Raw genomic sequence first — 22737 nt, forward strand, 5'->3', positions numbered from 1 at the left:
CTAATTGTATACAATCATAACTTAAACGCTCTGAAAAAGCAGCAGTTCAGCCTGTCAGTATGAACTCATACATACTTGACCGAAGAACTTAAACATTTTTCCTTTCTTATTAGACAGTTTAAAAATATCAAGTATAAGTGTCTTGATATCTCATTTAGTACCTACATACAAAAGAAAGTGCTTAAATACTTTTAGAATTGTAAAATCTCAAACTTAAAAGTTATGCAATGCCAAGGTAAATATTACACACAAAGTATTTCTGTTCTTCATAGGCATGAGTTATTGATCAATTTAGTTACTTTTCTCACATAGATCATCAACAAGGAGACAGAAATAGGCTGTTGTCTTTTCTGTGAATGAATCATTTGAGAGAAACAAACACTTTTTGACTTTTCTGTTGATTTATTCAGTAGAAAGGAAATACTGCTTATTGGCTTCCTAAATTTTGAAGCTGAGGTGTAGAATGTAGCTACTGTGTAGTAAGCTCCTGGCTTTGTAAAGCGGCTGTATGTATTCTAGCTATACATTATTTTGGGCACAGTTATTGTAGGAGTCAGGATGGCAGAGTACAAATGAATTAAAACCGTGCATAATAAAAATGTTAGGTGGTTGGTTGTTTAGGTTTTTAACAATTCTTCTTCCGTACAGTTTTGAGAACTTCATTAATAATACCTTGCCATTTTAGATTAGAAGCTTGAAGCCTTAATTATTAATAGGGGTAACATCTTGTTCAGATATGCTAAAAGCGTTGATTGAATCAGATGCATCATCTTCTTGCTTCTGGCTTACCATGCCACTCCTTGAGGCTGGACAAGCAAGTGTCTTATTCTTTTCCCTTTTCTCTTTCCCCATACACCTTGCATAAAAGCTTACCAAAGAAGGAAAAGGAAAAGACAGCTAAATGCATGTCTCTATATACAATGTCTGGAGGAGCAGCAGCAGAAAATTTAGATTTATGGAACATAGAAGTGGATTATAAGAGAATGTAAACTGAATATCCTTGAATATTAAGGCATGCAAACAAATAACAAACAGACTATCAGTCATTAATACTTTGTGACTCTGGTTAATTTAGTTTTCAGACATAGATTTTTTTCTTGTTGATCAAATAAGAAGGGAAAGGCATAGAAACACATCAGAATTTTTTTAAGGTCTATTCTTAATATTTTGTCTCTTTTACTACTTTACCAAAAGTATGATTTATTTTGCTTACTACAGGGATATATATTTTTTATTTTAAATGCTTGTTCCAGATTTATGCAACCTATTTCAATAAAAAACCAGGATAGGAGATTGTAATGTTTTTTTCTGTTGGACACTTACTTTGTTATAGAGCTTTATTTTGTTCAAATGTATTTTACAGGTACGTGATACCTCAAATATTTAATATTTGGTTTTTTCCTTATGTCATGTCAAAAATGTGATCAAAAATTTGTGGAATTAATATATTCTGTTTTCAGAAATATCCTTTTTTTCATTTGTTTCATGTGCTTAAGGAATATGTCTATTTGATCTATCTTTACATTTTTTTCCAATCATTAGAAGTTACCATTTTCACAGTGAAATACTGCTAAAATCGTGATTGCAGATGTAAAGTATGTTTATTTGGAAATCAAAGACTTGAGTGTAGCTCATGAAAAAAAAAAAAAAAAAAAAAAATCTGGGTCTGTTTAAAACAACATATTTGCTTTCTGGTAACCATGGCAGCACAGTGAGAGTGGCAGAACTTTCCTTAAGACTTGGGGAAAATACTTCTGTAAGTAGAGCAGAACTGGATAGCTACTCTTGCACTTAAGTTTTGGGTTCTTTTAAAATTGTACTCATAACTTTTTCAGCAAATACACTCAAAAGACTCAGAGACAAGTAGACTGAAAAACAGCTTCAGGCTTTTCTATGGTGGGGCCTAGAAGCTAATTTTTGAACATGAATTATACAGCTGGTGGCTGTGACAGCCTGAAGAAACAAAAGCCATGGCATATTCATGCTCCACATAGGACATTTGTTTGTTAGGCTTTGTATGCAACTTTAATTCTACCACCTGAATATAAAAGTCCTGGGCACCATGAGACGCTCCTTCCTTGCCTACATGGGGGAAGGAAATGAGAATCAGAAAACAGCTTTTAAACTTTTTTCAAAAATCAACAACCAAATAGACAATTTTTGCTCTTTCTGTTCCCATTTCCTGCTTCAATGGGTGTGTATATTTAAGTGCTCATGGGCTGAAGACCCTGAGTCTGTGCAGTTGCAGAAGGAATTCTCACATGGTACCTTAAAAGCTGTTGCCGGTACTGCCAAAAGCAAATGGTATTATGCCAGGGTTCAGTGTGGATGGCAATCAACCAGCTGGACCACCCTTTGTTTCCCCTTCTGTGATTTTGGATAAATAATACTGACACATCTTTATTTTAGGAAATATCAAATGGAAATTAGTGGGGTTTTGGGGTTTTTTTGGGTTTTTTTGGTTTTTTTAAAGATTCCAAAAGCACTAATGCACAAGGTATTCAAATATGTGTATGCAGCTGTATTTTTGCATTCATAAAACTCTGAAATACTCAAATCACTTCAAACAACAAAATCAAACTTTAGGATTCCATTTCTGATGTCTAGATTTGAAAAAGAGAGTGATTTTACATGTGAATTAGCAATATAAATACGTGTTTGTATGTTGATGAATAATACATTGATGTTTATAGCTGTCAGGACAAGCCACTGTAATAAAAATGGTTACTTACTAACAGCAAGAATTTTTCAACCACTTCAGGTACCAATTTGATCTAGGTGACAAATACTTCCCTTATTATGTGATGAAAACTGGAAAGAATATCCAAAGGGATTATTGAAAGCTGACAGGAAGAGGGAATGGTTCCTTTAAATACTTAGTACTCAGAACGAGAACATGTATAAATTTGTACAGAAGCCAAAATCCCATCCAGCTAGAGTGTCCAACTGGTTATTTTTTTCTCTTTAGACATTGAAAAGGGGCTCTGGCTTGACCCTACTTCATTTTAGGTATGGATTTCTTCATTTAGGAATATTATTATCCAAAGTCTTTTTATAGAAAGAGAGAAATAGTTACCTCTAAAGAGCATTACTAAGGTTGGTGGCACTTACTAATAAGTCTCTCTTTTAAAAACCTAAAGTTAAATCCAGTCCAAAGGGGTTTGTGCAAATTCACCTGATCATCTGTACAAAACAGAAACAGAATCCTAGAGTAATACCATTCCAGTTCTGGACCATCATCTCTCTTTATAGATACCTTTTCTTGAGTACGTTTCCCCCGAGGCGCCCCGGCCTTGTCTGTGGGGCTGAGCGGTGCCCTGGGGTGGGTGGGTTGGAGCCGGCTGGAACCAGCTGGAACCGGCTGGAACCGGCTCGGGGCAGCCCCGGCCGCTCCTCACAGAGGCCGCCTGGCAGGTCCCCCCGCAGCGCCTGGGCATGGGAACTGAATACAATTCTTGACTCCCCCAGAACAGGCAACTATGAAATTGTTCATTTGTTTATTCATGCTGTGTTTAATTTTTCATTTTACTCTGACTATGTACTGATTTTATGTGGTAAAAATGTACATTTTTTTCATTATATTCTGAGCAGGTGAGTTTTCCTTTTTGGTATAACTTTAAGAGGACAAATGCAACCAGGTTAAAATTTTGCATTTCATGTTGAATGGAGAATTGTGGGCGGTCCTGTGGATTTTGTGGTGAAATATAGGACCTAGCCATTTTGCTGCAAGAAAGAGGCCGAGGACACTTCCTTCCCAGTGGCCTTTGTAGACCTGTGGATAAGGCGTGAACTGCTGCTGTTCCATTTCTGCAGCTGCTCCTCTGCTGTTCACCCACCACGCCAGGGTTTGTAGGCATCACAGCACATGCGATATACAACAAAGGACAAACCTTCATTTTTCTGCAGGAAAAAAAAAAAAAAAAAGAAAACAAACCAAAAAAAGTATTGGGAAAAGAGGAAGACAACTTAGGAACAGTATGGCAATCAGTTATGGTTACTTGGTCCTCTAACTAGGTTAAATAAACTTGTGAATTATTTTCTGCTTTCACCTGTTGGCAGGTTCCAAAAAGGCCACACAGAGCAATGATGGGGTGATCTGCTGAGCTCCTTTTCTTTGCATTAAGTTGTCTGAATCATTTCAGAAGCATTAGTGACTCTGCTACTGGTGGCTACTGCCACTGTTGATGCAACTGGTGTGGCAATACAAGCCACGAATACTTCTGGCAGTGCGGGTCTCTGCCCATCTGCTCTGCCTTTCCCCTTCCCAGCTATGGGACAATGTAGAAAAAGACATAAATCCCACTTACAGTGGGTCCTTATATTCCAAAAACAATTATGATCATGAATATTTCCAACAGAATACAATTCATCTTTTATACAATGTGAGCAAAGACATGCAGGGCACAAAATCTAACTCTAATTAATGACAGTACTTCTTTGATCTCTCTGATAAGTAACTGCATTTCAGTTTAAAGGAGCTGAAATGCCTTGTCACAGAGATCTGGAATGTTGCAGTGTGTTGCTTCGTATGGCTTAGTTCAATTAGTGCAGTGGTTATTTTGTCCGTCTGACATTTTTATACAAACAGATGTGAAATAACATAGCCCTATGTCAAGTGGTTTTGTTTATTATTGTGGGGGCCACTGTCCTACAAATCCTAACACAGTAATAAGGTATGATTGCTACAATCACAACCTAACTAGATCTTACTTGTTTCTTTTGTCAAAGCAATGGAATTGGCTTTTCACATCAGTAGTCCACATTCGATTCATATTTCTATTTAACAGCTGGAGGCTGTCATGGGTGAAATGAGACTTGTCAGTCTCAGAAAGAGGAGCAAGTATTCATCTCTAAACTGATCTCAAAATGAAATTCTCATTTTTAAGAAACTCTGGGAGTGGCAACAAGATTACAGAATATCTGTTTCAAGTTATCTAGGGAAAAGCATAATGACTTTTGAGTACATTTTCGTGCTGAGCTAGCTTCAAAAGGCTCATGCACAGTATTTGATCATTTTTGTCAATTAATTACCATGAGCTCCATTTTACACAGACGTAAGGCTGAGCTGCTCTGATATTAGCTAGAAATGGGACACTGATAAAATGTACCTTGGACTGGTTTAAAGAGACAAGGGACATTCTTCCATCAGATTGGAAGACTTTAGAGAATCTAACACAGTTAGATTCTCAGGAGGGACTATTCAAAATTTATCACAAGTTAACTGAATTCCTGGTTGAATTACTAATACCATCATATTACATTTAAGGACAGAATATATGTATTGAGCCATAAAACAATGTATTTCACCTGTAATTAAAAAAAAAAAAAAACACAAAAAAACCAAACAACCACCCACCCAACAGAGCAGATCATCTGAACAGGATACCTTCACTCATGGGTGCAAACAGCTATACCTTTGAATTCATTTGGGAAACATGCTTTAATCAATAAAATCTCAGTTTTATGTAGTGATAGAGTCAACTCTGTAAGCAGCTATAAGGAAGGAATGGTGACTTTTAGAAGGTCATTAATGGGCAAAACGTTAAAAACGAAGTCTTTGGTTTTCTTCTCCTTTTGTATTGGGGCCAAAATCATTGCTTATTCAAAGCTTGTCTTGGTTTACTTGCATTGTGAGGACTAGAATATATTTGAGGAGCCAATATAACCCCTTTGCACTTTTCCCTCAAGAATTAACAGGTCGACATGAATAAGTTGCTGACTCTGTGTAAGAAAGAGGGAAAGGAATTATGAATTATCAGTTTGGCATTTCACCCGATTAAACAGACCCACCAGAGTGATTGAGATTACATATTCAAGAGAAAAGTGCGTATCTGACATGTAGATGCCATAGAAAATCGTGATAAATTACTTAGAGTTTATTATTATTGTTGTTGTTATTATTATTATTATTATTATTGTTGTCATAGTGAGAAGAATAGGAGGGAACATGTTGCAGCTGACATCCACACTGCTAATCTCAATGAAGGGGAGAAAAGAGTCAAACTGAAGAAACGTTTTAAAAGTTCGTTATAGATAAACAATTTAGGGCACAAGACATTCTAGTTTTATTTCAAGTATGCTCTGAGCTACTCTATGTAAAAAAAAATCAGGACAAATTATGTACTGCTGGTATTCTAGTTCTTGCACTTCAGTTTAAAAAGCAGAATTCTGTCATTTGAAGTAGTGTCATATGATATCGACTCTGCAGATTCATGGTATTTAAATGTCAGTTTAGGTCATCTTAATAGCTACTGGACACTTTCCAGTGAGGAATACAAACAATTACATTTACATTTTTTCAACCAACGCTGGAAAAAGTGTTAAAAACACATGTTTAAGAGAAAAAATGGTGCTGAGTTTTCTGGTATGGTCCTTCTTATACAAACTTCCATATATTTCCTGATGCTTACACACAATGTCACAGTTATTTTTGCTGAGTAGGAGCTTGAAAAGTGTATACAGGAATATAACTTATATTAAGAAAAAAACCCAAAATCCAAAACCAAAAAAGTTGTAAATCCTGTCCTGTCTCTGGAGTTAGGCATTTTATACTAAGTTGTCAGAATATGCTTCACTGTACTAAGGATTCACAGTTCTGAAGTCCTTCCTGGAATGGGACACTCAAAAGGAACTAGAGATCAGTACTCTTTCTTAATAAAGGTGGGCAGATCAGCAAAAGGAATAGTCTGTCTTCTGAACAGATACTTTGCACAAAGTAACACAGAAAAAAAAACAAAAAAAAAACAAAAGAAAAAGTGCTCCCTGAATTTTAGGTTCTCACAGAAGTAAATGGCCATGATCTACCTTTGGATTTAGCCTTGTAAATGCTACTTTAAATGTGAAGCCCTTTGTGGATTTAGAAGGTAAAATGACCACTGGAGAAGCCATCTACTACGGTTATGTATTAAATATAAAATTGGTAGTTCTTGGGAACTGTAATTCTTATCCAGCTTCTGGTGTCTCCACAGACAGGTTGCTTATCGATTTAACTTACAGAACTTTAACTGAAATAATGCAAAGTTTAGTTGGAATATATTTGTCTTATTTCTTGGAAGGATTGTGCATCCCTTACAATCATTGTAGCTAGACATTTGATATTTATTCTAGCCAGTTAAATACAGTTCTTAGAGTGTCAGCACTGCACTTCAACCAGAAGCACTACCATGTAGTGTAGATTTAGCCCTAGAAATGTAATTTATGTATATACATGTAATTATTTATTTTATAACTGAATAAAATATGTCTTTTATTGAAAAAAATGCAACTAAAACTATTTAGCTGAAGTATTAAGAAAATAAGTCAGATCTTGAAAATTAACAACTTTGTTCTGTTAAATTTTATGTCTTTGGAATGCCCCATCTCTTTCTTTGGAATGCCTCGTCTCTTTTTTTTTTTCCACTTGAACCAGGAGATAAACACTTGTTAATAGATTCAGTCTCTTACTGACCCCTTTTATGATTACAATATGATTATTATTTTGTTTGAGGCAGGTAGAGCAAACGACAGATCTTGTATTGGCTTCACTCAGTTTCACCCATAAACATAATCAGTGGAAATATTGAAATGTTAATGATCATGGTGTTTAAGATATAGACTAGAATTCAGTTCTACTGTCACAGTAAGCATATTTGTCCTCGCGTTACCTGTGTGTCACAGTGATCATACCTGCTAAACCCTGCTATATACCAACTTACAGAACTTCTTCTATTTTTTCTCTTGTTATCAGAACGTTATTTCCCTCAGCAGGTACCCCAAAAGAAAAGCAACTCCTACTCCATTATTCTTTCAATAATCTGAGTCATTGGCAGTTTTCCCTTCTAATCTTGTTCATTGGAGCTGTTAGAAATGTAATTTATTTGTAAGAACTGGAAAAAACATTGTCTTTGCAGCATTGAGGAATACTGAAACAAATAGTGGAAAAGAATAAAAGAAAACAAACACAATCCTGATTAAGAAGAAAAGCTATTTAACAATCTGTAAATCATAGTTTTTTTCACTTTCTCTTGGATGCATAGCAAAGTAAATTGTGGCCAGTATGCACTGTCTAGTAATTAAGAAAGATATAAATATCATCCTCATATGTTCTTCTGGGTCCTGCAATGAACCAACAAATTCTCTAAAGAAAATGAAACAACAATAATACAAAAATCTAAAATCATCAACTATGAGTGGTCAGTTAGTGAATTAAAAAGAACAGGTGAGGTCAGTGGCCATAGAAATGGTCTCCAGCTCTGAACAGGATTCTCAGCTTGCATGTTGTGCTTACTCTTGCTCTGTCATTGAGTTTAGTTCAGTTGAACCACCTGTTAAGCACATTATAAAAACTTTCAACAACCTGCAGTCTTTGCCAGTCTTGTCCATGAAAACTGCTTGTGTGGACCTTGATGCTTGGGCTTATGCTTTTCCCTTGAAAATCCCTATCTCTTACAGAAGTACCCAACCTCTCCTGGCTTCCTGTCCCTGGCCCAGTACCTTGCTCCTTGGTCTTACTCTTGATTTGATTTAACATTTGGCAGTGTATCCAACATCATGGAGAATTAAGGTACTCAGAATGGTCAGTACCCTGAGTGAGCAGCCTCACTCCAACTGTGCTCTGTATTCTCTCTTTGTATAACAGCACACAGCACAATGTATTCAGCTTTTCAGAAGTGCTGAAAACAGTAATCAAATCTTCTATTCCATGTAACAGAGGCAGTTCAATCCATTTGGACACAACGTCTTGGAATCTTTCTTTCCAGGAAGATAAATACACTTTTCAATCCAGAACTGGTTTGAGGTGACAACACCTCTCCCCAAACTTACTCAGAAGATCATTTAGTGAAGTACTAGAATATCTAAAAGTATTTGTAGAAGAATATCTACATGTATTTGCAGAAGAATATCTCAAAGGCAGGCTAGACAATTTAGGGGATAATAAAGGAAGTGTACAGCTGTCCTGTTTAAGCCAAAGTAGAAATTACAAGATCTCAAGGAGTGCTTATTTTATCTATGAATTCCTAACATTTATCTGAAAACAAGTGCTCACCGCAGAATTTGAAATTCATGTCTTTCACTGTCTGAGTGTCTTTTTCATGCTACACAACCATACTTATTCTTACAGTTGTTGGTGTTTTTTTTTTTTCTCTGACCCAAATAACTTCCCCCCACCCCCAAATATTTCAATTGCAACAGGAGAAAAGGGGAGAGAACTAACCACACCAATGTACAAGTAGTTTTATGACCTGGGCATTATACAGAAAACTAAAGAAGTTAACTTGAATTAACTAAGCTAGACAAGGTATGTGAACTTTTTTTTATTATTATTATTTTTTAAGACTATTCTAACTACTAAGCTGTACCGCTAAAGAAAATCATCATCAGCTGCTGTGTTTCTTATTTTGTGAGAAATTCAGTCTTCTTGGTGATATGTCAGAGATATTCTGAGCTCATCTGCTCTAACTGTGAGAAAAAGAAAGACAGTACAATGCTTAGTAAGAGGACTTAGAGGACTTAGAGGACTCTTAAGAGATGTTGCTTCTTGACAAGAACAAAACTGCAGCTATTAAGTAGGTGAAAGTAGGCAGAAAGTGAAGACCCCTCACAACTTAAATGCTTCCAGCTTTAGAGAGCAGCTCAACAGGAAACTTCAGGAATAGTTCTGGTCAGAAGCTTCCAAGTTCTACCTACGTTTCACTTAAGATGTGGTCTTAAGTGGCTTGCTCAAAGTCAAAAGTAAAGTCAGAGTAAGGCTAGAGAATGGATTTTTTATGGATCAGTTTATCTTATTTTCTGTATAAACAGCTCCACCCCAGTAGACTATCCCATAGTTAGCAGTTATTTTCTAATTTTAACCACTTTCTCCAAGTTGAAGCCTATTTGATGAAATTCTGCAAATCTTGGATAGTGGACCAATATATATACATTCAATGCAAAATCCTAAAGGTTGTATTGAAAAATAAGATTCTCAATGCAGTATGCACATGGCTAACTGTTTTGTTACCTCTTCAGATTTGTTACACAATGCTAAACAATTTAGTCTGAAAAGCCAACCAAAAATCTAATGTCAGTTACCAGACTAAAAAATCAAGTAATGCATTGATTGACAAATGTATATTAAATAACTAATTAAGGAAATGAGAATTTTATTAAACACAGTTATTTTAACCCTTATTGATATAAAAAATTAAAATTTATAGTCACCTTCAGGTTTATTGCAGAAATGGCAGTGCTCAGTAAGATGCTAGATAGCTATTTTTTAAGGCAAAGAAAAGGACTGCCTTGTGAATCAATAAAATATGTTATAAAGTAGCAGTATATTTACAAGTAAATAGCATTGTAGGGTGAGTTTATAACCTGATGCTGGTGAAAAATGGAATTTTCCAAACTTCTAAGCCACTGAGACAAAACAACATATTGGGTTTATTTCTTTTGAAAAAATGCTACTGGATATCCCATACAATTGATCTTTACTACTGACTCTTCATCAGCTCTGTCGTTTCAAAGTAAATTACTGGATTTCCTACATTTCTGAATGAAGTGGTACTGGAAAAAGCAACAACTCTGTTTTCTCTGAGCTATGTATTTAAGTCTTACACATAGCTTATTGTGTGGTCTGCAAAGGACAAATGTATAATGGTAATTTCATTTTCATGTCAAGTTTTGACTTTTTCTTTCTGTCATGTGATGTGAAGAAGAAATTGTAATGTATTTATTATTTTTTTTTATTTATTTATTATTTGCCTATCAGATAAAATCCTGCACCTGCTGTCATTACTGATATTTTATCTCTTGACTTCACTGAGGTCATGGCTTTCCATTTTCTTGTGTTTGAGTATTATGTAATACTAAGAGAGTAAAATACTTGGTCATGTCTGGAGACAAATATTTTGCAGTCAAAGTTTGGTCTTTGCAGTTGGTGCAAAAGTGTCATTACCTACAGCAAGTCGTGAAATAACACTGGAATCCAAAGTACAGTGTGAAAACTTATGACTAAGGAGTGTCTTCAATGGTATAAGAACTTAATAGGCTTGATGAGTATAGGTGAGTGCTAAATAGTTTTACTGTAAGTAAGCCACAAAGACAGCACAATGTAGTTGTTATGCAGTGATAAGGGAAAGTTTCTTCTCTGTCTTCCCCTCATGACCTTGAGCAATATAAAGATATGGTACAGATCATTATTTAAGTATCAGGATTAATGAAGGGACAATATTCTTAAATTGGTATCTTCCATGAATCATAAATCAAAATGAAAAGATAAAAATGGGTTTGTACATTTTCAGGCATGGACAGCTTCAGTTCAAGCAAGTCTTAAGAAGTGATAGATTTTGCAATCTTAAGGTACTCTTACTATGGTGTCAATTCCTTGACCAAAAGCAAGCATAATGTAAACTTACATGTTCCAACTGGTGGAACTGTATTGAATCATTGGTGAGTGAACTTTACTCACTGGAAAATTTCAGATTTTAAGAGCCACCAGTTTTCTCGCACTTAACAGTACTTGTTGGCACTAGTAGCTTGTTGCGTGTGCACCATCATTTGAAGGAAATCAGATACATGCTTTCAGTATGGTCGACCTGGTTTTTCCAAACTCTGTTGTCTGTTCCTAGGGACTGATGAATTCAACACCTGTGATAATCTTGTGTTTGCAACTATCAAAGGAGTCTCCATCTTTTATGATGCAGCTTTATCTGTAATGAGCCAAACAGTATCTCCGGAGGTTTGCATAACTGCCTGTGCATTGTGGAAGACCTTGACCAGCTCCGCCCCCCCCCCCCCAAAAAAGTATATATGGTGGATGCATCTGATTCTGAACTGTAGCTTTTGTGTGACTTGTAGGAATTTCCCCATAGAAATGGGGGAAATAAATAGAATATATTCTACTTCCCAATGTATTCTAAATGACAGGGAAAATATATTTAAATTATAACTTTCTGCTAAAACTAAAATTAATCCTTTCACTTCTACCCTTTAAGTAATATTTTCATCAGGCTAAAATGTAAATGTTTCATTACACTAAAAAGGTAAACATTTGACAATTTTTCTCCACAGTTCCAAATATGGCATTTTTTGGCTATGTAAAAATATATTTATTTAAATAGTTATATTGATCTAGAGGTAAATATAAAAACAAAGGTTGTTCTGAGTGAGCAGGCTCTTCACAACTTCAAGAGAAGCTGGACTAATAAGCTCCCAGACTGACTGAAAGCTGTGCATCTGCTGAGCGTTAAGTTGCTTCATTAAGCTGGAATAAATCTTATATGCAGCTGCTGAAAACAGACGTGGATGCAAAGGAGAGTTGCTCAAATTCCCTTGGGAAATCCAAACAGAACAAAACAAAGAGAAATTTATTTTTTTTTCTTTTTATTAACTGCTGATAACTAAGAATGGACAAAACCACTGTTGGAATTATGTAAGGGCAATCTATTCTCAGGCCTTGTGATTACTAAGGAACAAAAAAGGTGAGTGGGACATACCAACTATTTTGGCTGTAGCAAGTATAAGACTACTGGTAGAAATCCCCAGCTGCTAGAGAAAGGAGTGCCATAAATATATCAGTAAACTACAGAGATCCTGTATTTTAACCAAGTGTTGACAGCTGCAATCCAGTTGGATAACGATTTCCCAATGTGTGAAGGTGCTAGAGCTTATTCAAAAAAGCCTAAAGGAATTATCTTTAGAATGTGAAAATGATAGGGTTATTTATAGTTTCTGTTACAGAAATGAATATTTTTTTTTATCTGACTTTTCAAAGCAAGAGGGTTGATTAAACTTTCTTTATAATTTTCAAAGCTAAAATACTCTTATGAGAAATACTGGAGAACTTCAGTCTTAAATGAAATCTAACAGCTGTCTATAGCTTGTTGAACTAATAGAACAATACTTTGGAAGATTTGTTAATGACTTTGAAGAAACACAGTGCCATCTGTAAGTGTGTTCTGGGCCCAGATTCACCTGGGCAGGTTTTGGATAGCAGTTTCTTTTTTATAACTGCCCAGAATGGCCTTATATGCTTATGTCATCTGGTGTCAACAGGACCATATTTCCCTGTTCAATAGTATTGAAACATTAAAGTCAACTCACAGGTAAATTAAGGAAAAAGAGAGTTTGAACTACTTTCTTGAAAGTACTTAGGTTGTTGAACTTCAAAACTTTCATTACCTGTCCTTCCTTGTTTATTTCTTTCCTCTTTTCTGTCTTTCTGGGTTTCAGTAATCTATCACTTCTTCATTAGAATAATGCAGGTTTATTTCTGTTGATTGTAACAGATCAGTGTTATTCTATTTTTACTGAAGCAGTTACTTAAAGCCTATGATGGAGCATATGGACCATCAACTCATTTTATTTTGCTAACAGTAGTTTTCCTGTCTTCTAAAAGCCTGGATGAAATTGAGTGGAAAAATATTACATAGCACTCTTTGTATTTCTTTCTCCAGTTGAAATATATATATTTTTTGTCATGGTATTTTCATTTCAGCTATTATTTCTACTCAAATCTGTATTTTCTGTCATGTCTGTGATCTTATTTAATTATAAGGCAACATCTGTTACTAAGCATATACTTCCATATACCCATATAAGTAATGCCCTTGTATCTCATTATTAGGTTTCCAACTTAGAACAAGGAGTTAAATCCAATTTATGTCCTCTAATTTGGTGAAGAGTTCAAGAGACAAAACCAACTATCACTTTTTTAAATGTAGTCAGAATTATGTAGACCAAAATTATTAAAATAACTACATTTGACGTTTCATGCGTATTTTCATGTAAAACAGTTTTGCCCTTTCCTGACTGTGTCATAGTTTTTAGAATAAAATCTAACACAGATGATTTGGTGTATGCAAAGACATTGTTTATAAGCAAGTTTTATCATAACTCTAACTTGCTGCCCTATTATTTGCAGTAAGACACTATCTTGAAATAGCTAAAGCATACGTGATGCTAAGAAGTGCAACACAAGAAGTCTGCTAATAAATGTCTTTGCAAACAAAAAAAGACCTCCTGCTGTATATGCAGTCTGACCATTAAAATTATTCACAAATTCATTCTTTTATTTGATCTGGATAAGTAAAAAACTTCACAAGCTTGAAATTATCCTCAGGTTGGGGGTAACTGACATTTTAGAGCAAATGCAGCTAAACTTATGGCGGAAAATTTCATTCAATTAATTCTGCCTGTGAATATATTTGTGAATTGAAGCTTTTGTGCTTTAAAATCTTTCTTATCATCCATTAATTCCAACTTTCTAAATTCCAAACAATCACAGTATATTCAGTTCTTTTATATAATGATAACCTTTCATACCTGTTCTCCATATATTGTCATGTCACGACATTAAGGATATACATCTTTTTTTTCTTTTCCAGCGACCACATTATTCATTGCTATGTGAAACAAGTGATTTCTAGTACACTTGATAAAGAATAATTGAAATATTTTGCTTTCATTTTTGAAGCATAATTATTTAATGACCAAAATTATGTGTAGAACTGTTAGATTTTTTTTAATACGTATCAACCTTTTAGAAAATTAAAATGGACATGACTGTAAATCTAAGGAGCTTAATGAATAACCAAGATGTGGCTCTAATGCATTAATTAGTGCATCTAATATCTTGTTTCACTGATACAGTGTCATTGCACTTACGTGTGACTTCTTGGCTGGAAAGAGGTTGATATTTACATATGTCAGCTTTTATTTTCATCATAATAGAGAGATAAAGTACTCATTCATTGTAAAGTTTTGTTCAGTTTACAAACTTGTCAGTATACTCTAGAAAGAAATTTCTTATAATAACTTTCCACAGTGTATTTTACGGTCTTTTCTGTAGCCTCTATGCAGTATTGGGCAAGGCCTTCTTGTAGGTGATTCTTGCAATTTTTGTTTTAATTTGAAAATTGTTAAAAGACATTATTGAAGGAATGAGTGTTCCTGGGTTTATGGATTTCTTTTTTTCTTAAATCCAGAACATTTCTATAGGTTGGTGATATCACTAGGAGAATGAGTAAATGTCCAAACAGACTGCCCAAATTGTTAGCTTTAAAATTGTAGGTATTGCAGGCTGAAGCGTGAACACCAAATATTTGTTACTGACCTAATAGCTACTGAAGAAAGATAGACAGTATAATACATCTATACATAATAATTTTTTTGCTTCAAAGTCCACCCCTTCAAAGCATTTCATCATATGCTTTACATGAGCATGAGTAGATCATTAATGTATATTCAGATTCCAAATGCATCTAAAGCAAGGCAGCTTGCCTGGAGTAGAACCGATATTATAACAAGAGAGATCTCATGTTGCTTCTCTTGCTGCATGAGACATATGTTGCACCATCCCTTCCTCCTGCCTAATATTGCTCCTTGATTAAAGTTAAACACTTCCCAAATGCTGAGCTAAATTAGGATGTTAATGTATCTGCTAATTGTTTATTATTATGATTACAACTTTTTAAGGTCTGATTTCTGTTTACAGTTACTGCCAGTCTTTCTTCTGGCAGTAAACAAGATTCTAACTATTGCGTTAGAACATGTGAAACATCTTAAAGGAGTTCTATTCTTACTGTGTCATATACCGAGTAAAACAATAAAGATGACCTCCAAAGCTGTGGAAACTCTAGTCGGCATGATCCCAGCTGAGAAACTGAAGAAATGTTATTGATTCATTCTCTGTCTGTAAAGAAAGAATAGATTTTTTATCAAATAGAAATTTAAATCACCAGTCTTAACCATAGAGTTTGTATATAGACTGAAAAGCTGTCCATCACGTTAATGAACTCACAGCTTCTCTTCCACTATTACTGCAGAAAGGGCTGAGAATATTTAAGTTTTGCAGTATATAATAGCATGGTGTGTCGAGAAGTTCCAGAGTTAAGCTGCATCCACTGAGAATTCTCTGTCTCTATACTACAGACATGTCTGGTGCTTGAAGCACCTTTGTTCTTCTCAAACCCTCTGTTAAAAAGAGAAAGGCAGAGATCTGTTAGACTCTACAGTAACTAATACTAAAAAAACCAAAAACTGACTAGAATCTTTCCTCACTGTTCTCCCTACCCTGTGATTTCAAATAGTTTTTCAGATGTTAGTCTCATGGAACACACACCGTTTTTTTTCTAGCTGATGGTTCCTTGAAGTCCCTTGAAGTTCCTTGTGTGCAACTGGGATATGGTGTGAAGAATTATTTATGTAAAACAGTATCTTACTTTGATATTTTCCAGGATTATATACTCTTAAACTTCTTTTTAAAACAGAAAGAGTATACTGAGAATGTACTAAGAATATATTAAGAGAGGATGGTATTATTTAGACTGGTACTAAATTTATTTCTCATAAATACAGGTTTATAAATAAATATTTAGTTTATATTCACAATACAGAGGAACATTGTTAGTGCTTTAAGATAAATGTTACTAATTAACGCATAGCTGTGCCAAAGTTTCTGCATAACTGATATTTATTTCTAAGTTTTACAAGCTTTAAATAGGAAAATAATCTTCCATATTCCAAAATACCTTCATTGTTTTGAAATTTTAAAATTCTAAAATGAAAATTGAGATTATGATAGTTAAAGTTGAAAGTAAAGAGAAGCAAGTTTGGTATGATAAAGAAGGAGAAATCAGAAGAAAGATGCAAAAAGCATGAAACACTTTATAACACTCTAGGTAAATGAAACTTTATACAGTGTCATTTTGAAAGAGTACAAACAGGTAAGACAGGTCTTTCAAGGGCATACAAAAGTCTTTGTCTTTAAAGGTAAAACAGTGAAAGATTGGGCATGTGACTGGATGAATAGTAGATGACGTCTAAAAGATGGTTTCAGAATGAGACTGCAAGGTTTAAACATATTCTAGAAGTGAGACACTCAAATCAAAGATGATGCTTTCTCCTCCCATGTTATGGATCTCAATACCAGTGGCTAATACTTCATAGTGGTGGTGGATAAAGGGGAAATCTGACAGGATTGAACCAGAGGAAGATAAAGGTCTCTGACAGGGATGCACTTGGGCATCATTTAATCTATTTTCAGTCTGGATAATAACAAATGTTGGAGATAAAAAAATCTTAAAATCTAATTTTTAGGTAAATTCCAAAATACTGGCAGGTAAAGATTTAAAGCATATTAACATGTAAAAGTATATACGTATATTTATAAATGCACTAAAGTCCCTGGTGTCCCTGAAGCACTAAAGGTAATAAATGATTTCACTAATTTAAGAAATTTGTTCCTTTTTTCCCATCTGGAAAGATAAAATCAGACAGGCTTGTTTTACAGGTATTGGATTTATTTTGTTATGACAGCATGTCATGCAACCACCATCTGTTAAAAAACACTTGACAGTTCATCGGGGAAAGTGGAAGCTAAAACCTGGGCCATGATTAACAAGGCCTGTAAACCTCCAGGAAGATGTGCCGAGTTCCAGACATATATCTGCTCTGTTTCAAGAGAGTATTTCTCTGGGTAAACGATAGCCTGAATCACCCTTCCCTGATATTGGTGTGAGAGTGTGTTGACAGAGGAAGGTCATGGCTGAGAAGAGAATTTTGCAAAGGTCATCATCCATCTGGGGAGATCACTTCGTTCAGTGCTATGAGTAAGGTCTCAGTCAACATTTACTGGTGTCGCAAACAAAACACTTACGCATTTTGTATGTATGTCTGTAAAAGGAGGTAGCTTCACTGCAATGTGTTTGTGTTTAAAACATGATAGCAAAGGCAGTGGAGAAGTAAGGTTCAAGTTTAGTAAACTTGGTATGTTGAATAACTATACCAGTCATATTGCTTATTTTTTGTGTTTTGGTGATTCAGTAGTCAAAATTGAACTTCACCTCCACTAACAAAGCTACACTTCTGTGCTAAAAGTAGTACCTACTTGGGGGTGTTTTTCCTGAAAAAAAGGAAGAAATATTAGTAGGAAGATTATTTATTTGAAGGAACATCATTGTACAAGCAAGCTGCTTTTTTAGCAAGATCAGGTTTTGACTGTAACAGCACTTCAATGCTGACAATTCTCAAGAAAATACAAAATTAAATTCTCAGAATAAAATACATGTTTACTAGCTAGTATAAACTTGTTCTGAAAGCCTTTATTCACACACACAATTTTTTATCAATCTAAGTAATATTAGTGAAATTAGTAGGATTAGACTCTTGGTCTGGAGTGTTGTCAAGCTGGTGAATTGCAGATGCTATACTTCTGTCCAGCTGAACTGGATTTTTACTCATGCTTTGGGGTTTTTTATTTATCAGGAAATATTTTTTTTAAGTAAAACATCATATTTTTAACTGTGTCTGCAAAAACATATCTGAAGTTATCATAATCTTTCTTCACTTTCTTTAAAGAGAGTTTTCTGGGACAAACAGTGTACAATGCAATAAGTAATGTTAAAAAGATGTGGAGAAAGAGACGATTCCTTTCCTTTCCTATATTTTTAAAATATTCTATATACCAAAAAAAAAAAAAGAAAAAGTAGGCAAATGTTGAAATATACTGTAATTGTTGCAGTTTCTTTACTTTAAGAAGAATCTATGCTCAGGTCAAGTATTTTGGTACTTACAAGTGCTTTGTCTTAGTTATGTTTTTGTAGTGCTGTATATAGAGTTTTTTATTTCTTTAAATCTTCTCTTGTAAAACTTTGGATTTCTATACAAATTAATTGTCCCTGATGCTGCCAAAACAGACATAAAGATTTATAGCACTTACCATCTGATCGTACGTATCCCGCTTGTCACCATACTCTGCTGCTGTATTCAATTTGAAAGCATATCACTGTGTGGAAAACCAGCCACTTTTTACATCTAATCTCTCATCACCTTTCAGCTGTAATGCTGTCATCTGTAATCCACTCAGGCTTGTGTAATTTATTTTGTGCAGCTGAAATATTCCAACTTTTTTTTTTTTTTATTCAGAGATAACATTCTGCCCTGTTCTTAACAGTTTCCCAAAAATCTTTTAAAATGAAAAATGTGATCCACAAATTCCTACTAGCTCTATTCATCTGTGGAGGAAACAGAAAAACAGGAGACGAGTAAATACATATGGACACACTTGTGCATGTGTGCAGGATAGAAAGCACATATGTATTCAGGTTTTCTGTATATTCACACTATTGTGCTCTGTTACTTTATGTATTTTCTTTATGATTAATTACTTTTAATTCCACAGATTCCATAAATACCTTTTTACAAATGAAAAAGAAGAAAAGTGAAAATTGAATGTTCAAATTGTTTTGAGTTTTGAAAGGATTATAAATTTATACATTTATATACCTAGTATTATTTAAATATCTGACAGTCTGGAGGAAGAAAAAGCAGAGGGCAAAAGGAATGAAACAGTATAGGATATCTTCTCTTTCTATTCCTACCTGAAAACACAAAATAGAGATTTTGAGCCTTGTTTGCATGAGCACATAACATGAGCTGGTTAGAAATGCATTGCTCTATGGGGTTTTCTGTAAATTTTTGAGATGAACTTTATCTTCATAAAATTATTTCTGTATTACAGTTGGGTTCTTGACTTTCGTCTATTTCAAGTCTTATTATGGACAGAAGCTTAAATGAGATTTTATTTTCTTACACTATCTTAAACTTAGAGTGGTGTGTTGTGAATATTTCAGAAGGTGACTTCATGAAATGTTGTGTTCCCTGTCTGAGAACAGCCATGGATCCTACTATATCCATAAAAAAGATGACTGATCATGGGAAATCAATCATTCATTTTCCCACAGAAGCAAAACATGGGGTTTTTTTACCATAACCAAAGGAAATAAACAATAAACCCAAGAAATCAATTATATGGGGCTTCTTTTTAGTAATAATTTATAGTGTTCCAAGAAAAAATTATGAATATGCATATGGTTGAATTCAGGCTGTGGAAGTTAATGTCTTGGAAAAGTGAAGAGTCATCTTTACAATTGTATATCTAAATTTTTTTTTTTTTTTTTTTCCTTTACTTTGCAGTGACCCAGGGTGGGGATGCAATTGCATCTGATACATGTCCTGATCCTGGAATTCCTGAAAATGGGAAAAGGGTGGGCTCTGACTTCAGGTAGGCACATTTAGTTTTCTGTATGTCCAAGAGGAGGTATTTCCTGTTACGTGCATGCAAAGCATGCAACTGCAGATACGTGTAATTTCCCTAGTTTCAAATGTCTCTAGTCTTTGTCAAAATAGCTCCAGTCCATTGCATATCTTGGTTTTGCTTGTTTCTCTTTGAAATCAATGCATTTTAAATAGGAATTTTAGAGCATCATAATCTTGTGTAGGAAAGGCAGAACTCACCAGACAGCATAGAAGCAGCAGCAGAGAGAATTGTCTGTTTTCCCACTATATAAAAGTTGTTAAAAAGCTCGGCAAACATGGCAAATTCAGTGTCTGAGGCTATGATGAATACCAACTCCTTGCTTTTTTTGTTTTCAGCTTTTGTTATATTCATTTAAAAAAAAAGAGGATGAGGTCAAATGGATCCTTATGAAGAAAGAAGGAAGGTTGCTCTTTCCCTGTTGGGGAAAAAAAGCAGGGACTTCAAGGTGTGGCAGAGAAGAGGGTCAAAGGAAGGAGATGGGAGCCTCCAGCTCATGCAGAGATTTATAAATTGCTCAGCAGGGAATGGACAGCCAGACCTAAGAGTAAATGGAAAGGAAAACGTCATAGGAATTGGAAGGAATTGTGCCAAGTTCTCTGCAACTCCAGAAAGCAAGTTAATCAAACCTGGCTATTGAATCAAGGCTCTTCCAAGCTAGGGCATAGCTGACAGGAAAAAGAATTTTAAAATATATTCTATTTCTCACTGACCTAGCCTTTCTGGATTTTTCTCTATTTAACCTCAAAGGAGTTTGAGAAATCACAAACAACTCCAATGTTAAGAGAATCAGTTATATGCAAAGTTAGGATGTCATTAGCAACAGGGCATCAGTTAAATGTGTTTTAAAAAATAATGAAGTGAAATAAGCTTTTCAATAAATAGGCTAGAGAGAGACAGGCTGTCCAGAAGATGTTTGCTATTATCCTGTTCTATATATTCTGTTTCAACTTGGCAAGTACAGCTGCTGCAAGCAAAATTGTATTATACAAAAATATAGTATGTACTTGCTGTCCAAAAGTCTGCTGTTTTAGGAAAACAGATGTAATTTTTTTATCTAGATCTTTATTAACACTTGATGTGTTGAGGAGAGAAATATCAGTTGGTAGAAGACTAGGTAAAAATGGGATACTAAAGTTCTCTTTCTCAAGATGTATTAAAGTGTCTGCGTGTATTCATTGGAGGGATAGCCTGTATACAGCCACTGTTATTTTGGAGACTATTTTACTTCACTATTTGTGCATGTATGCCTCAGTTTCCCTCCTCCACTTGAGTCTCTCCTTATAGCCATAAATGGTGCAGAGCATACCTCTTCATCTGAATTCCTCCAAATAAAATACTTAGTTGAAAGAATTAAAGGCAACATCTAGGATCACTCTGTTGTTAGTGCAGAGAGAAAAGCATCTCTGGAAAACGTTAACCCCATAGCCTAAATGTTTAATGGAGAATGGCATGAAGTCACACCTGAAGGGGACTTTCTAACTCCATTAAGTATAGATATCAGAGCAAGTTCAACAGATTGGGATGGTGAGTGAGCCTGAGCACATGACATATAAGAGGAGGCTGAGAGTTCTGGGTTTGCTCAGCCTTAAGAGAATCTGAAAGACCTTGTTCCTGTCTACAGCTACTAAACAGGAAAGTGTAGAGAAGAGAAAGCTAGACTCTTCTCTGAGGTGGTCACTGACAGGACTAGAGGCAATGGCCATAAGGTGGGACATAGTAAATTACTACTAGGCTCAGAATTAAAAAAATAGTAATAATGTTTTTACTATGAGGATGACAAACAGTGGAGCAAGTTTGCAAGAGAGTTTGTGGAATCTCCATCCAGGGAGGCATTCAGAGCTCACCTGAACAGGGCCCTGAGCCCTCTGTTCCAACTGGACTTGCTTGGAGTGGGGAATTGGACTAGATGACATCCTCTTCCAATCTAATTTATTCTGCGAATCTATGAATCTCGTACAGATGTTGTGTGTTCATGACACACTGTGGGCCAAGCAGGCTCTCATCTAGTTATGGTCCACATCAGTATTAAGAAACAACAGCAGGTCTAAGAGCACTGGTAAACTGGAAGACGGTAAGAGAGAGAATTACCTCTTTTCCCCTCCAGACTGTAGTCCTTAATTTGAAAGAGAAAGGGATCTAAAATAATTTTGGTGAAAGGGGGCCAAAGATGCAAATGTGTGAACCCCAACATGGGAGAGCCCAACAAGAAAATTCCCAGCAGTGCATGAAAATATCAAGAAGAGGGAAAGCCCAAAAGAACCTTAAAGCTCAAAATATAATTTAAGATACCTGAGTGAATCTAATGTCAAGGAACCTTGCAAAATATAGATAACTATATTTTGAACGCAGTCTCTCATGAATGAATGTGGGTTAAAGGTATCTTAAATGTCTGGAGCTTACTTATAAGCAATGCTTACCTAATTGACAGAGCAAGGCTATTCCCTTCCTTCCTTTACCCCATTCAGCCTCTGACAATATTTTCATTTCACCTAATATACCTTGCTGTCCATGGGGGTGAATGAATGCGTAAGGTGTTAAAAAAATAGCACAAGCAACATCATGTAAGATTTGATAAATAAAACACATTAATATAATTTGATCACTTGTTATTTGTGTGTGTGTTTTGGGCCTCCAATTCTGAATATTATTTGAGAGAAATAATAAAATCTTATTTTTTTCCT

At 35.1% G+C, this 22737-nt stretch overlaps 1 protein-coding gene across 1 annotated transcript in view; it reads left to right on the forward strand.

Annotated features, from left to right (window-relative positions):
* CSMD1 (CUB and Sushi multiple domains 1) overlaps positions 1 to 22737 on the forward strand; it is a 1244565-nt gene that overhangs the window by 788272 nt on the left and 433556 nt on the right. Inside the window, exon 8 of the mRNA XM_049818613.1 lies at positions 19933 to 20020. Within this exon, the coding sequence (XP_049674570.1) occupies positions 19933 to 20020 (88 nt within the window). The remainder of the gene's footprint in view (positions 1 to 19932; positions 20021 to 22737) is intronic.

Source organism: Accipiter gentilis, chromosome 16 (genome assembly GCF_929443795.1).
Source record: "Accipiter gentilis chromosome 16, bAccGen1.1, whole genome shotgun sequence".
Classification (NCBI taxonomy): Eukaryota; Metazoa; Chordata; class Aves; order Accipitriformes; family Accipitridae; genus Astur; species Astur gentilis.